A 16,816-nucleotide genomic window follows, 5' to 3' on the forward strand; every position below is an offset into this window, starting at 1 on the left:
ACAGAGCAGGGCCACTTCCCTCTGAAGAATGATTGCTATTTTGGCGGGCCCGGTGCTTAAAGTGGCAACGGTAATTTATGCAAGTGACACATCCAGTATGCAAATGCGTGGCCGTGTGGGGTGCGGGGAGTCGTGTGTCGTGGCGAGCAGAAAACCAGCCGCCTGAATGTCGGAGAACTAAAGTGCAATTATCAGGCTATTACGGCCGGAGGACGGCTGGGGAGGAAAGAATCATACCGTCCCCCCCACCCCTCTTCCGCAGCGTTAATTTGATTCCTATCAACATCGCTCCCTAAGTCTCTCGTCCCTCTTTAAAATGCCAGAGGAGCACGACGGCTTCTTTATTTTTTCCTCGCAAACTGTCTCACTTCTAAATTCCCAATCTCTCTCCACCTGCTCCCACGCCTCCCTTATTCCATTCCTCCCTTAATCCTTGTAGTTCCCTCTTATCCCTCTCTGCTCCGCTTGCTCTTCCAAATGCCGTCTTCCCCTCAGCCTCTACCTAATCTGCGGCGTTACCTTCCTCTGAGTGTCTACATGCTGCACCTCATCCCGCCCGCAGTCCTCCTGCTTCACACTCTTCAGCCTACAATTCACCTGTGCAAAAAGTACACAGGTCAGCTAAAGACATTTTCCGAAAGCTTGCCGCCCAGATGGGTTGCTTAGCTATAACGGGGTGGGTACAATATGGCAAGAGGGCCTCATACCAGCCCTCTCTATTCTTTAATCGAACCCATCAAGTATTTACATGAACTCAAGTTCTAGCTAGATACTGTCTCATTATGTCCATGAACAGAAGAAAATGAGAAACATTGTATTAACCCAATACTCCACTGTAAAAAAACATGTTTATATACAGTGCTGGCCAAAAGTATTGGCACCTGTCAGATAATGCTCAATTTCTCCCATAAAATGATTGCAATTAAAAAATGCTCTGGTAGTAATATCTTCATTTATTTTGCTTGCAATGAAAAAACACAAAAGAGAATGAAAAACAATCATGATCCTTTTACACAAAACTCCAAAAATGGGCCGGACAAAAGTATTGGCACCCTCAGCCTAATACTTGGTAGCAAAACCTTTAGACAAAAAAACTGCGAACAACCGCTTCTGGTATTCATCAATGAGTTTCTTACAACACTGTGCTGGAATTTTAGACCATTCTTCTTTGGCCAACTGCTCCAGGTCTCTGAGATTTGAAGGGTGCCTTCTCCAAACTGCCATGTTCAGATCTCTCCACAGGTGTTGTATGGAATTCAGGTATGGACTCATTACTGGCCACTTTAGAAGTCTCCAGTGCTTTCTCTCAAACCATTTTCTAGTGCTTTTTGAAGTGTGTTTTGGTCATTGTCCTGCTGGAAGACCTCTGAGAGAGACCCAGCTTTCTCACACTGGGCCCTACATTATGCTGCAAAATAATTTTTTGGTAGTGCTTCGTAATGCCATGCACACGGTCAAGCAGTCCAGTGCCAGAGGTAGCAAAGCAACCCCAAAACATCAGAAAACCTCCCCCATCTTTGACTGTGGGGACCGTGTTCTTTTCTTTGAAGGCCTCGGTTTTTCCCCTGTAAACTCTATGTTAGTGCCTTTCCCCCAAAAGCTCAACTTTTCTTGCAAAATGTTTTTGGCTTTCTCAAGTAGGTTTTGGCAAACTCCAGCCTGGCTTTTTTATGTATCTGGATTAGAAGCGGGGTTCTCCTAGGTATACTATCATAGAGTCCCTTTCATTCAGACGCAGACGGATAGTACAGGTTGACACCGTTGTACCCTCGGACTGCAGGACAGCTTGAACTTGTTTGGATGTTAGTCGAGGTTCTTTATCCACCATCTGCACAATCTTTTGTTGAAATATCTCGTCAATTTTTGTTTTCTTCCGTCCACATCTAGGGAGGTTAGCCACAGTGCAATGGGCTTTGCACTTATAGACACTACTCACCTACGTCACAAAATGACCTGTCGCTGTATCCGCCCGCCATATTGTCCGTATTTTTTAGACTTATTCTCATTGTTTTCAATTAGTCGTGCAAGTTATAGAGCAATTCATGGAAGCACCGGTGTTATCTGACGCTGTAAACTCATTGGATGCGTTGCATCAAAGGCGTTATGTGGAAAAGCTTCAGTTTATCCATTCGCCAGATCCATATTTGATGCCTAAATCGATGTTTTTCGACCCGCTGTCTTTGCCGTCTTTGCCTGACATCTGCTAGCTACCCTGATATTTACAACTATCTTGTCCAAACAAAATCAGCCTATTCTCACAAAAGTTTGAAAAACTTTAAGAGCTTGGAGGCTTATAAATACTTCGTTGCTGGTTGGGTGAAACAGGTCCTCGTCCACGAAAATTCGGCAGGAATCTATCGTGTGCTCGGGAAGGTGAGTTACGAAATTTTCAATTCAAAATCTTTTGTTCTTGCTAACATCCACTGTCAAGTCTAATGTATTTCATGTCATTTGTCAATGGATGTTTATATGGTTTAGCGATAGCACTCTCACTACATACATATATAATATGTAATAAATATGAAGTGTGATAGCACTACTCCCGATTGTCCCTAGTTGAATTTATTTTTTGGCTTTTGACCTCAATAGTGAAATTGTAAATTAATTGTATGACAACTGTCTGATTATCCCCTTATAATTATATATTTTCAGGTAGTTCATTCACAACGTCTGAGTGTATGTTGTCGGCGATTAGCCTAGCAATGATCTTAATTGTGGTTGTCAGCCCAAAACCCTCTAAATATATATTACATGCATCTTACCAGATATAAAATGACTTCTACATAATGTGTGGTAGTCGTTTGGAGCCCAGTTTTCTCGTTGAATTGCAGCAGTCAATCTCGGTCTCCTCTCCGGGTCTCTCGGAATACGGTAAAACTTCAAGTCTCTCCGTCTATCTTCTCTGTTTTTGCAACCGACTGCCACACACGACTTCACCATTTTGATTATTAATGTTAACGAGCAGAAAAACACGCCATAATAGGAGGAATTTACGAAGCGCTAATGCATTAACATGACGAGTATACGGACAACATGGCGCGGGGGCGTGACTATGACGTCACGTGAGTAGGGTCTATTGATGACACTGCGCACGGTAGACACAAGAACATTCAGGTCTTTGGAGATGGACTTTTAGCCTTGAAATTGCCCATGCTTCTTCACAATTTTGCTTCTCAAGTCCTCAGACTGTTTGGTCTTCTATCTTTTCTCCATCCTCAATGTGGTACACACAAGGACACAGGGTATAGGTTGAGTCAACTTTAATCCATTTTAACTGGCTGCAAGTGGGATTTAGTTATTGCCACCACCTGTTATGTGCCACAGGTAAGTAACAAGTGCTGTAACTTGCAAAAATTAGAGAAGCATCACACGATTTTTCAAAAGGTGCCAATACTTTTGTCCGGCCCATTTTTGGAGTTTTGTGTAAAATGATAATGATTTTTTTTCCCCTTCCTCTTTTGTGTTTTTTCATTGTAAGCAAAATAAATGAAGATATTGCTACCGAAGCATTTGTAATTGCAATCATTTTCTGGGAGAAATTGAGCATTATCAGACAGAATTGCAGGGGTGCCAATACTTTTGGTCATGACTGTATTTATAAAATGTGTGTGTTTTTTTTTTTTTTTTAGGGTAAGATACTTACAGCTGTGATTGTTAGATTTGTATCATTAAAGAAAACGGGAAAAGTGTAAAATGTTTACTGTCAAATTAATTGAATAAATACATTAGAACGGCATTTTAACTGTTGTTTTACAGCTAATAACTGTAAGAATTATGTATTTGCAACTGGACTGATGGTGGTGGTGATGTCACTGTGCTTTATTGTTTTTTTATTCCTATCTTTCCAACTGTGGTTTGAACCTGCACTATCACTGTGGTGTCAAGCGTGCTTACTATTGAGCCAGAAGACCAGAATACTTTTTTATAGGTTCTCAGGAAGAAGGATTTCCCTAACCTTCCACAGCCACATTACTTACTCCAATTGGTATTTGGTAGCTCAGTAGTCAGCACGCTCGACTGCCAAGATGACAGTGTGAGTTTGAATTCAGGTTGGAGAGGTGGAGACAATGAGAAAAGGTGTGACGTGATGTTATCACCACACTCAAGACTGGCTGCATATCGGTCACGGTAAAAAAAAAAAAAATATATATATATACAGAACCACACACTATAAGCCGCTACTTTTTCCCTAATTTTGAATCCTGCGGCTAATAGTCCAATGCGGCTTATTTGTTGATTTATTTGGGTTAATAGGTAACACTCTATTTGACAGCGGCGTCATAAGACTGCCACAAGACCATCATAATTGTGACATGAAACTATCATGAGCATTAATGAATGCTTATGACAGATGTTAAGTATCATTCGGCAAATCATGTTATGTTTAGCTCGGATCGTTTACATCGATTCAAAAGGGAGATAATTTGCCGGATGACATAAAATGACATTGTCATAAGCATTCATTAATGCTCATGGCAGTGTCATGTCATAATTATGATGGTCTTATGACAGTTTTATGGCGCCACTGTCAAATAAAGTGTTACCATATACCAGAGCTAGCAATTAATGAAACAACTGGAAGAGTAACTGAACATAATTAGCACAGAACAAAATTTTTGATCGTTATTTACATCTGTTCCGCTGCAATGCATGCTAGGAGGCATGTTGGACGACAACAGTGTTGACAGCAGGTGGCAGCAGTGGTTGACTGTCTCCCCCAAGGGAGCAGTGATGGCCAAATGAAACTTCTTAAGGCTATGAAGCTTCATGGTGGTTCATTTGGTCTTATGATTCCGCTGTCCAATAAAGTGTTAACGGTTAGTATCTTTTAGTGGAAATATCCCATAATAAAGTGAGGCCAACCGCGGCTTATTGTCCATTGCCGCTTCGCTATAAACAAATGCCGTTTACGTGTCACATTTGGTGGGTGGCAGCTTATAGTCAGGTGTACCTTATAGTCTGAAAAATACAGTGTATATATACATTATTTTTTCTACCGTGAATTTTGTTTATTGAAAAAAAAGTCATCTAAAAAAACTGCTATAAACGCTACGGTGGTTTTTGAAGTCTTTTACTGTTTATAATTCGTATTTTCCGGCTTTTAAAAAAGCATTTTCAAAGTAAAATTCTTGTAAACACATGCCAATATTTTACTGTAATTCAACATTTAATGATTTTTTAAAAATGTATTTTTTACAGTGTGGTTGATTGGCTCCAGTCCAATTCATGATTTGATTTTTAAAAGTGTTGTTAAGTCCTCATCAAATATTACATGGCTTAGCAGCTTCCTATGCTCATATCAGAGGTCTCTATCTGCGGTTCCTTAAAAGAATTCTCATACTATTTAAATTACCATTGTACATGAACACTTGGTTTTCCTTTGACCTGCACATATCATTGAGTTTTGAGTATTTGGGGTGTGTGAAGACCAGTGTTGTTAATCTTACTTTAAAAAAGTAATTAATTACAGTTACAAATTACTTCTCCCAAAAAGTAATTGTTTTAGTAACTCAGTTACCTGAATGTAAAAGCAATTAGTGACTTGGCAAAGTAACTGGTGATATATATATATTTTTTTTTCTCAAAAAAAAAAAAAAAAAAAAAAGAACAAACAAACAAAAACAGGTCACACAATGCAAAGTTTAAAGTGTTTTGGGGACAATTGGCCCTAGCCCTATTCTTTACCCTAAACTTAACTAGACACTGGGGTATTGCGGATATTGCGATAACTAGATAGTAACCTTTGCTATGTGTGGAAGTCATTTAATGTTCTGAATCGACCGTTAAAGTTGTTAAAATTGTTCCCGTTATTGCATTAGTTCCTTTCTGTGTACTTCCGACATGTGTAAGTTTTAAAACTGTTTCGTCATTTAAAGATAGATTTAAGTGAAGATTTTGCCGATTTAGGAGCATTTTAGATAAAAGGTTACTTAGGTTCGCTAGGAAGGTTGTCTACAACAGAGCTTTCCTAAGAGGTCTACTGCTTTAAGATGGAGGCTGTTTACTGACGCATCTAGTTCTTTAGATATGTTGCTAACGCCACTGTGTCTGTCATTTGCATCTAGTTTTATAATATGTGATATCTACCGTATCATGTGGGCTTAGTTTGTAGGCTATGGCTACAGTCAGGTATTATTGAAGCCACCTAGCATCGCGTTTGCAACGGTGTCTTCCCCACTCCTGCTCTGCTCTTTCGTCTCCGTGAGTCCATCTCTCTCAGACTTTTTTTTTATTCAACCAACTTAGTAACGCATAGTAACGCACGCCTTTCCCGCCTCAGTAACGGTAACGGCGTTGCCAAGATGAGAAAAGTAATTAATTAGATTACCCACTACTGAAAAAAAATAACGCCGTTAGTAACGCCGTTATATTCTAACGCCGTTATTAACAACACTGGTGAAGACCGTTGTGGAGTTTTATAAAGCATTCAATAGAAAGACAAATGAATTGCTTTACAATTAATATAAAAACACTAGGGCTGTCAAATGATTAAAATTTTTAATCGAGTTTATTACAGCTTAAAAATTAATTAATCGTAATTAAAACATCACAATCGCAATTCAAACCATCTATAAAATTAAGCCCTTAAACTCAGTCGCACCCAAGCGCCAGCAGAGGGCAACAAAACTCCAAAAAACACAAGTAAGAAGTTGGCATTGCACTGTGCTGTCATTTTAATCTGTTTGAGCGGGGCATGTGCGTTAATTGCGTCAAATATTTTAATGTGAGTAATCAAAAAAATTAATTACCGCCCGTTAACGCGATAATTTTGACAGCCCTAAAAAACACTTAACACATTTTACATACGCATTATAAATATCACTTTATTTCACCTAATCTACAAATGGCCTGTTAACATCCGTCCATTTTAAAAATGAAACATGACCCCCGAACACAAACCTTTCCCTCCCCCTAAAGCTACGGGAATCAAAACCTCATTTATTCATCCTGTGAAGTTCTAAAGAAGGCAGTAAGGAAGATGTAAGTGTTGCGGCAGTTACCTGCAGGAGGTGAGCCCCTAGGTGCTGTTCAAAGATGTCAGTAGCCAGAGAATGTGTGGACCGTCTCACTGTAAAGAAACAGGAACACACAGCAAGAAGACATTAGGGCAAAATAACATCCAAGCTGAAAAGACTAAGAATCCTACTCAGCAACACCCTAGAGATAACAGCTCATTGTCTACCAGGAGCTTTTTTCACGAGACTAATTTATCTATTAATTCAGGATATGAAATTACTAGATAATTAAAGCTGCTGACATCGTTCAATTCTCCCTCGCACACTATGCACAGTACTTGAGCATAGAAACCAGCGCATATTTATTTTCCTTCTAGCGCAAGCCTAACTGCATCTGTTTTGTAAACTAGCAGACGGCTCTGCGACAAGCTGCGCTTACTGACGTAGCGATGGTGTGTACTGGAAGGTACAGTCAGCCTCTTTTGATGCTGTCTAATAAATTTTGGCACAAGGTTAACCGACGGTCTAACATGAGTTTGGTCGTGGTGTAGGCAGAGACATACTGTACATGATCTCCACGGACATGAGCGGTGTATTTCATTCATGAACATGTGTAAACCATATGCCCAATACTCTAATTAGTTTAATCAATTAATTAAATGCATCACATTTATTATTGGCTATTCTATAGTTCTTAAAAGTCATCAAGACTAGCAGGGCTAGCAGTTAAAGGGAATGTAAAAGTGACTGCTCATCGGCGAATGATCATGCCTACAACAGCAAAACTCCCTCTGTACACTGCAAAAACACACCTCCTTCAAACTAGTTAATTCCGATATATTTGCCCATATGCAACCTGACAGGGTTGTTCCGATCATGTTTTTTTGCTCCCGATCCAATCGTTTTAGTTTAAGTATCTGCCGATCCCGATATTTCCCGATCAGATTTTTTTTTTTTTTGCTCCCGATTCAATTCCAATCATTCCCGATAATTTTTCCCGATCATATACATTTTGGCAATGCTTTAAGAAAAATATGAATAAAACTAGGACGAATATATAAATTCAACATACAGTACATAAGTACTGTATTTGTTTATTATGACAATAAATCCTCAAGATGGCATTTACATTATTAACATTCTTTCTGTGAGAGGGCTCCACGGATAGAAAGACTTGTAATTCTTAAAGGATAAATGTGACTTTGTATATTGTGACTAAATATTGCCATCTAATGTATTTGTTCAGCTTTCAGTAAATGATACTGCAGCGATTTAACTTCTGCCCAAATGCATGATGGGAAGTGCAACCATGACTGTGCGTAGGGGCACCAATTGATATATCTTCTCTGCGTTGGGAAAGAACATATGGTGTTATGAAAATGATCAACTACTACCTTTCTTCCCCACATTGCCACCCACGTTATTTTTAATTGCTGAGAGAGGTATTGTAAGGCTTTAGCCACATAAAAATGGCTCCAAAGGCTGTCAAAATTCTCTCTACTCATTATACGCTGCCTTTTAGCGCTATCTATAGGTAAAGCGGCGTCTTTATAGATTGAACGCGACAATGCGTGAGTGGGTCGTGCAGCGCATGCGTGACTTATTTAACGTGATTAATTTTAAAAAATTAATTACCGCCGTTAACGCAATAAATTTGATACCCCTACTTTAAGCCAAAACTACCCTGGATGAGTGTAAGACATTTTGTCTGTAACATTAAATACAATTAGAAAACGATTAAAAAAAAAAAAAAAATTAATTAAAAAAAGGCATGTCCGATATTTTTTTGCCGATTCCGATACTTTGAAAATGACGTGATCTTTACAACACGTCTCTGATTCTTTATTTAATGTGAACAATTTTTTCGACATCTAACCTCGGCTCATTCTTATGTGGATAAAAATCGGATGACTATCCAACACCTCTGAAGGATGAACACAAATTCCATAAGTCAACAAACGAATAATGTGACTTACCTACTTAACGGGCAATGGCTGGACGAAGGTGTAGAAAATACCTTGACACTGCATGTGAGGCTATTAGGTTAAAATAGTGTGATCATATCATATTTAGATTTCCAAAAAAGAGGACACTCGGCCCGGGCTCGAGATACCTGAATTTTACTTAAAGTTCACTCAAAGATGCCTATATCACTTTAAATATTTAATGTGTGCCTCCTCCATCTGGAAAAATTTAGTTTAATGAAATATATGGCGGAAAACACTCAGGTGACTTGAAGTTCCACTCTGAGACCCCCAATTTGGCCAAATTTCAAAATTGTGCGATATGCATGTGTGACAAATCATTGGCAAGCTTAAAATCTCAATTTTCTAGTGGAAAAAAATTTTGAAAAGGGAGGGCATTTAAAAAAAATAAAATAAATAACAGCAAAACCCTAACTGGCGGTGAGAGCACGCAAGAGGAGAATTAAAGACGCCATGATTTTAACGAGATATTATCGCGTACTTACCTCTTTTCGGTCCAAAAACTCCATGTAGCATGTATCACCGAGTGTTAAGAAACAGCTGTGAATGGCCACAGCTGGAATTTTTAGGGGATTTTATGGGTGAAACATGGTAATATAACAAGGGTCGCGATGCAGAAATCACAGACATCAAGGAGTGGTCGAGATGTTCATTTTCATATATTTACTCTTTTAAAACTTTTTTAAAAATTAATTTTTCTTTGTTTGAATCGATTATTTATCATCTAACATAATGCAGAAAATGTGACTGTAACAAACAAAAAAAATACAATTAAGCGACAGTTATGAGGTAGACATCCGTGAAATTTTTACAGGGGCCAATTTTTTCATTGTGACGTAATTCGTTTAAAAGTTTAAAATATGACAGTGAAATAATTTTTTTTAAAACAAACGAAATATTAGAAATCAAGTAATGATTCTGAGCTAAAAATGACAGACATTTTGAATAATAAATATAATTACTTTTGTTTTATGGCTGGGTTGAAACAAAAGCGGTTGTGCGACATCTGTAAACGGGGGTTTCCAGGGTAAAAACGGACAAATTAAAAATAGTTTCAGGGCTTAATGCCCCACGAATCTGCTATGGCAGCATATAGACATATTGTTCTATCAAACACAACAGTTCTTTTGGCTTAAAATACAGCAGTTTATTTTAAAGAGCGGTGCCAGAGCAGAAACTGCTTTTTCAGTCTTCAAAAATAAACGTCTCTTAGATATATTCCTTATTGTAGTCTGTAACTGCCTGATCTCTTGCCAAATTGTCAACCCAGTAGATGGCGGTAATGCCCCATGATACAAGGGGTAAACTGCCAACAAAAAACAAGAACAAGAACTACTCCTTCTCCCCCTACTAGTAGGAGCCACGTCGACACAGGCAGGTGCTGCCCCCCAGCGGCCGGGGTGGAATCTTTTTAAAATTGGTCCCTTGAAAAAACATGAAAACCGGACATTTTCATGAATTTATAAACCCGGCTGAACAACATGGAAAGGAGGTGAAAAGTGGACTTGTCCGGGCAGAAGAGGACGTTTAATCACCCTAGGTTAAAAAAGTGTTGGCTCTGGTACAGGGCCAGGCCATTTGGGGGCCCTAAGCAAAAAAATGCGAAGGAGCTCATATTTTTGGCCCACCATTTCGTCACAGTGTACTGTGAAACCCATACATGCAATCCAACCCATACGTCCATATTTTGTATATTAATCAGCTTTTGTTGCACTGCATACTTCAAACTTCTCACTCCAAGTGATTGTCAGTACTTACAGTAGATAGCGCCAAACCTTTTTCTAAAAGAGGAAAGAAAGAAGTTGAGGAAGAACTTTTATTTTTTTAAGCTTGTAGTCAAGTATCAAAACTCACAAAAGTCAAATAAAGCAAACTGCAGTAAACAAAATAGAATATAAATTAAACAATTGCCAGATTGGGGGCCCCCTAGTGGTCAGGGGCCCTAAGCAGTTGCATAGTCTGCGTATAGGCTGGGCCGGCCCTGCTCCGGTAGCATAAAATCCTCAAAGTTTCCAAAAAAGGATGATGGCTGAGACCTCCCGGAGGGATCATACTTACTTCCTTAAACGTGGCGACACCTGACAACGTGTCAAACGTTTCGCAGAGCGTATGCATGAGACGTCACGGATGTATTCCGTTTACACTGAGAGAGCATATGTTTTTGTAATATGAACGGCCACACAAAAATTTTATGGGTGGTGTGTTTGGTATGAACATATTTACAATTTCAAACAATGTCATTTATTATTGAAGACTTTATTGTTTTTGTGAAACAAATATGTGTGAGCATCAATGTGACTTTTAAAATCACTTACTTTGAAAAGCACACTGAGGAACACACTGTATAAACTTCTGGATAGTGTGTGCAATGTGAGTGTGTGTCGAGGGAGGAAATTCGTTCTCAAAGGGTATTTTCAAAACTGTCAGTTTGCACATAGTCAAGTCATATAAACAAAGTAGCGAAGACACAACAACAATCATGGCAATTTACTAACAAAATCACAATGTTATGTTCAAACTGGACTCAGTTTAAGCAATAACTGCATACACGCAGGGGTGCTGAAAATCACTCACAGCAGGGGGTGGTGAGGGTCTTATTTGGTTTTTCCCATCCAAAAACAGCAGTTTCGGTCCAAATTTGTCCATAGTGTCTAGGTTAGGCTATTTTCTACATACACACGCCTGCTGGATAGTTTACGTACTACTACTAGGCTGCTACAAAAACGTTCTATTTTAGCAACAGTGTGTGTTAAGAGTTTATGTATTGGAAATAAAACCGTGTATTTTATTGCAAATCTCTTCAGCTAGATGGCACAATCACACACACATTTGAAAACTAAAAGGTCCAAGGTTTAACATCATCCACTTTTCACAACACTCAAATAAATTGCACACTAAAAGAATATCAAACAGCACTCTGCATGACGGCAGCTCAAAAGCAACAACAAACAATAATATGACTACAATGCAGGTTCTCCACAGTCTAAATGTGCAGGTAATTTTTCCTCGCTGGGCACTATTATAAACCATTATAATCATCTTCATTTTTTACCTCCAATTGAACTTTAAAAAATGTCGCAGTTTGTTTAAAAGAAAAAAATCCCAAATTCATTTTTTGCCTCTTCTGTCAACAGTTAACTTTTCTGTTCCAATAGCGCCTAATTCAACGTGACCCGGTAGCAAGCAAGGAAATTTTGCACGCCTCTAGAAACCTCCATGCCGTCCGTGAAATAAAATCAATAAAAAATATTGGTGGAAACGGATTACACTACACAAGCACTTTATTATGCTATTTTTTTAACACTTGTATATGTAAATCTGATGTTGGTAAATTGTTTTCTTCTTGGAACTGAAATGCATGCGTGGCAGCTTAGCATTTAAAAACATTTTTTTACATAGCATTTTGACAGTTGCCGTCATATTTTCGTAAACAAAGCACTGTGTACCGGAACAGCATTCCGGCCCTGAATCTTATACCGGAACTGCGTTCTGGCCCTGAATATTACACCAGAACTGCGTTCCTGACCGTTCTGGCCCACTTTCACCCCTGCTCTGAAGTCAAAGCTTTAAAAAAATGGCTCATATTCTTAAGTCTGGTCACTTGTATCTCAATGAACCATTGAATCAAAAAAACAAAAAAACGAAAAGCAAAAGAATAAAACCAATTTTAAAAAGACAACAAAGCAAAGCATTTGAAAAAGCACAACGGGGTGCATGCCACTCAATCTTCCAGACACTCACACACACACACACGCACACACATAGTGTCTGCTTCGCCACTCTTAATGCATCCCAAACACAAGCTATCAGAGCTGCTCCGTGCCAAAGTGGTCCTGTTTACCGAGGCAATTACAATACAAATAGAGTTGGAGGTGGTTAGGCAGACGGTGGCGCGGGTGGGGTGGGGAGGTATACATTGTGGAGGAGGGTGAAGGGACGGGGGGGGGGGTTGCTTGCAGGTTTAAGATAGGTATGAGAAACGCAGCAAGGCAAAGGCGAGGAAAATGAGAAAACACTAAGCAAGGCGAGAGTGATCACTTTCTTCCAAGCCGACACGGGGCGCAAGGGGCCCTCGGTGACGCGCGAGATTAATTCACCAATCAGCCGTATTTACTGTTTTATGTTGGTGGCGAGGGGGCTGTAGGGGGGGGTTGGATAGTACACCTGCAAGTGTGTGGTGACCGAATGTGGGGAACTAATCTCACTTAGACAGGGCTGCCTTTGAACACTCTTCCCTTTTCACATGCCGTAATGCACGTGAGCATTTGAGTGTGTGGGTGACTTTAGGAATCGGGCAGGTGTGCGTCTGTGTGTGTGTGTGTGTGTGTCACTGCAAGGCTGAAGGAAATCAATACACGTTATGACAGGAAAATGAAAGCGCTGCTCTGGGTTACAACTGAACACAGGGGGGTCGGAGACACGCGCATACACACACACATATATTTATATATTGGCCAGCTGCCTGCTTGTGATGTGAGTTCAGTGAATAGAAGAGGGAGGCATTCCATTAGACTTATAGATGCGCACACAACTCAGGAATACACACTGCAATGATTTCTGAAGCACAGAACACACACACATAAACACGGAGTTGCTGGACAAAGCCACAGTGGCATTGTGAGATTGGGGTCCCCCCTGTGTGACTGTGTGAATATAAATAAGGCAAGTCCATTCAGGGCTGTGAAAGGGGGTCTGGTGCTGGGACCCTTCCGCCTAGCCAGTCAGTGCTTGGAAAGGAAGGGGAGAGTGGGGGCTCTCAGTCAGTCTAGGAGTTGGGGGCATGATGGAGAGTATAGAGGAAGTACCACCCATCATATTACAGCAATCTAAAAGGTCATACATAGACATGCTGCATGTGCGTGAGTGTCAGATCCCAGGAGGAGTGAAGGTGATGGCGGGTGATCAGTAGTGCTGACTAGTGTCAACATGGCAGAGGAAACACTTGATGTGACATGAGGAGGAGGAGGAGGAGGGGAGGCCGGGCATTGGCGGTGGGGTGAGCGAGGGTGGTGGGGGTCTGATGGATGAGTTTAAACTCACACTCACAAATACACAGAGGGCCATTTATTAAAGACTGCCAGGGTACAATAGGGCGGCCAGGAAACCAAAACACTGGACACGCTGTGTGTGTACGCTTGTGTGTGTGCGTATTCACAATCATGTGCACATACGAAGAGAGGTCCCACAGCAGTGCCGGTATCTCGCCGGGAGAACAAAGATCCTTCTGTGGCGCGGTTGTGTGTGAACCCCTACTTCACGTGTGGGTAGATGATTCAGTTAGTTTGATGATGACCACATGGTAAACAATTTCAACATGAACTGACTAACAAGTGTCAAACAAGCCAAATGCCAATTTAGAAAAACAGCAAACTGCAGACCCACTTCCTCAAATGCCGTATATCACGCGCATCCCAGCGGAAAGAAACTTGTTTTATAAAGTGAAAAAACGCAGAATTTAATTTTCACAAAAGTTAAACATAAGCCAGTACTAGTATATATGGCGGAAAATACTCAGGTGACTTGAAGTTCTGCTCTGAGACCCCCCATTTGGCCAAATTTCAAAATTGTCCGACATGCATGTGTGATACTGTATATCATTGAAAAGCTTAAAATCTCAATTGACTGTGGGAAGAAAAATTCTCAACAGGAGGGCATTTAAAAAAAAAATCTTTTTAAACAGCAAAACCCTTCCTGGGGGTGAGGGCACGCAAGAGGAGAATTACAGACGCCATGACTTTAACGAGATATTATCGCGTACTTACCTTGTTTCAATCCAAAAACTCCATGTAGCATGTATAACTGAGTGTCAAAACACAGCTGTGAATGGCCACAGCTGGATTTTTGAGAGATTTTATGGGTGAAACATGGTAATATAACAAGGGTCGCGATGCAGAAATCGCAGACATCAAGGAGTGGCCGAGATGTTCTTCTTTATAGACCCCACTCACATGACGTCACAACCACGCCTCCACGCCATATTGTCCGTCAATTCGTCGTGTTTACGCATTACCGCTACGTAAATTCCTCCTATTATGGCGTGTTTTTCTGCTCGTTAACATTAATAATCAAAATGGTGAAGGCGTGTGTGGCGGTTGATTGCAGTAACAGAGAAGATAGAGAGAGACTTGAAGTTCTACCGTTTTCCGAGAGACCCGGAGGGGAGAGCGAGATGGACTGCTGCAATTCGACGAGAAAACTGGGCACCAAACGATCATCCCCGGATTATGTAGTAGTCATTTTATATCTGGTAAGATGCATTTAATATATATTTAGAGGGTTTTGGGCTGACAACCACAATTAAGAGGCTAATCGCCGACAACATACAGTTTCAAATTCAAGATGCTTGTTTCTTCCACCATCATTTTTTTTTTTTTTGAATAATATTTAGCTGGTACCAAGTGAAAGAAGCTGGCCTCGTCTACGGATCATCAGTTAAACAGGTGTGTCGAAATCTTTTGCAAATGGGGCCAGATTTGGTGTGGTAAAAATGCGGCGGGCTACCTTGGCTGATTTACATAGAACAATATATTTAAACAAATTTTAGCAAGCCCTTCTGTGTGTCACATTTGCTTTATTATTATTATTTTTTTTTTTATTCATAATTTCAACAATCTCGTCTTTGTGGCATTCTCTTTCGACACTCGGGCTCTTGCGAAATACTGCTGGTGTGAAATTAAACTAGCTTCAAGTTGCTTTAATTTCTCGCTGCGTATCTTCCCTGCAATGTTGTACATGTTAGCGTGTCTTGTTTAGTAATATCGCGTCACATCGAACTCTTTGAAAACAGTGACTGTCTCTTTGCAAATGAGGCAGACACAGTTGTTGCGTATTTTATTGAAAAAATAGTCCAATTTCCACCTATCCTTGAAGCGTCGGCCATCGCAGTCCTTTTTTTTTTTTTTTTTTTTTTTTTTTGATTGTCGCCATTTTAGAAAATTGGAAGTAAAGGGTCACACGGGGTAATGTTGCTTGGAGTGCTGCTCTTAAAGTTTTTCAAAGTTTCGTGAGAATAGGCTGAGTTTCTGTGGACAAGATAGTTGTAGATATCAGGGTAGCAGATGTCAGGCAGAGACGGCGAAGACAGCGGGTCGAAAAATATCTATTTAGGCATCAAATATGGATCTGGCGAATGGACAGACTGAAGCTTTTCCACATAAGGCCTTTTATGCAACGCATCCAATGAGTTTGCAGCGTCTGAAAGCACCGGGGCTTCCATGAATTGCACTATAAATTGCACGACAAATTGAAACCATTGAGAATACGGATAAACAATGACGGACAATATGGTGGCCGGATACAGCGACACGTCATTGTGTGACGTTGGTGAGTGGGGTCTATATATTTACCCTTTTAAACGTTTTTTTAAAAAACATTTTTCTTTGTTTGGATCGATTATCATCTAACATATCGGACAAAATGCGACAGTAACAAAAAAACAACAACAACAAAAAAAATACAATTAAGCGATAGTTATGAGGTAGATATCCGTGACTTTTTACAAACGCCATTTTTTTTCATTGTGACGTCATTTGTTTAAAAGTTTAAAATACGCGAGTGAATAATATTTTAAAGTCCTTTTTTTTAAAAAAACAGAATATTAGACATCAATTAATGATTTTAAGCTAAAAATAACAGACATTTTGAAAAATAAATATAATTAATTACCTTACCGTGAAACAAGATCGGTTGCGCAACGTCTGTAAACGGGGGTTTCCAGGTTAAAACGGATGAATTGAAAATTGTTCGGGGGCTTAATGCGCCATGAATCTGCTATGGCAGCATATAGACATATTGTTCTATCAAACACAACAGTTGTTTTGGCTTAAAATACAGCAATTTCTTTTAAAGAGGGGTGCTAGAGCATAAACGTCTTTT

At 39.9% G+C, this 16,816-nt stretch overlaps 1 protein-coding gene across 2 annotated transcripts in view; it reads right to left on the minus strand.

Annotated features, from left to right (window-relative positions):
- Window positions 1-16,816, minus strand: part of npas1 (neuronal PAS domain protein 1) — a 114,049-nt gene that overhangs the window by 40,773 nt on the left and 56,460 nt on the right. For both annotated transcript variants that reach the window (XM_057839092.1, XM_057839091.1), the window contains exon 4: window positions 7,002-7,069. In XM_057839092.1, coding sequence (XP_057695075.1) covers window positions 7,002-7,069 — 68 coding nt within the window. The remainder of the gene's footprint in view (window positions 1-7,001; window positions 7,070-16,816) is intronic.

The sequence above is a fragment of the Corythoichthys intestinalis genome, chromosome 6 (genome assembly GCF_030265065.1).
Source record: "Corythoichthys intestinalis isolate RoL2023-P3 chromosome 6, ASM3026506v1, whole genome shotgun sequence".
Classification (NCBI taxonomy): domain Eukaryota; kingdom Metazoa; phylum Chordata; class Actinopteri; order Syngnathiformes; family Syngnathidae; genus Corythoichthys; species Corythoichthys intestinalis.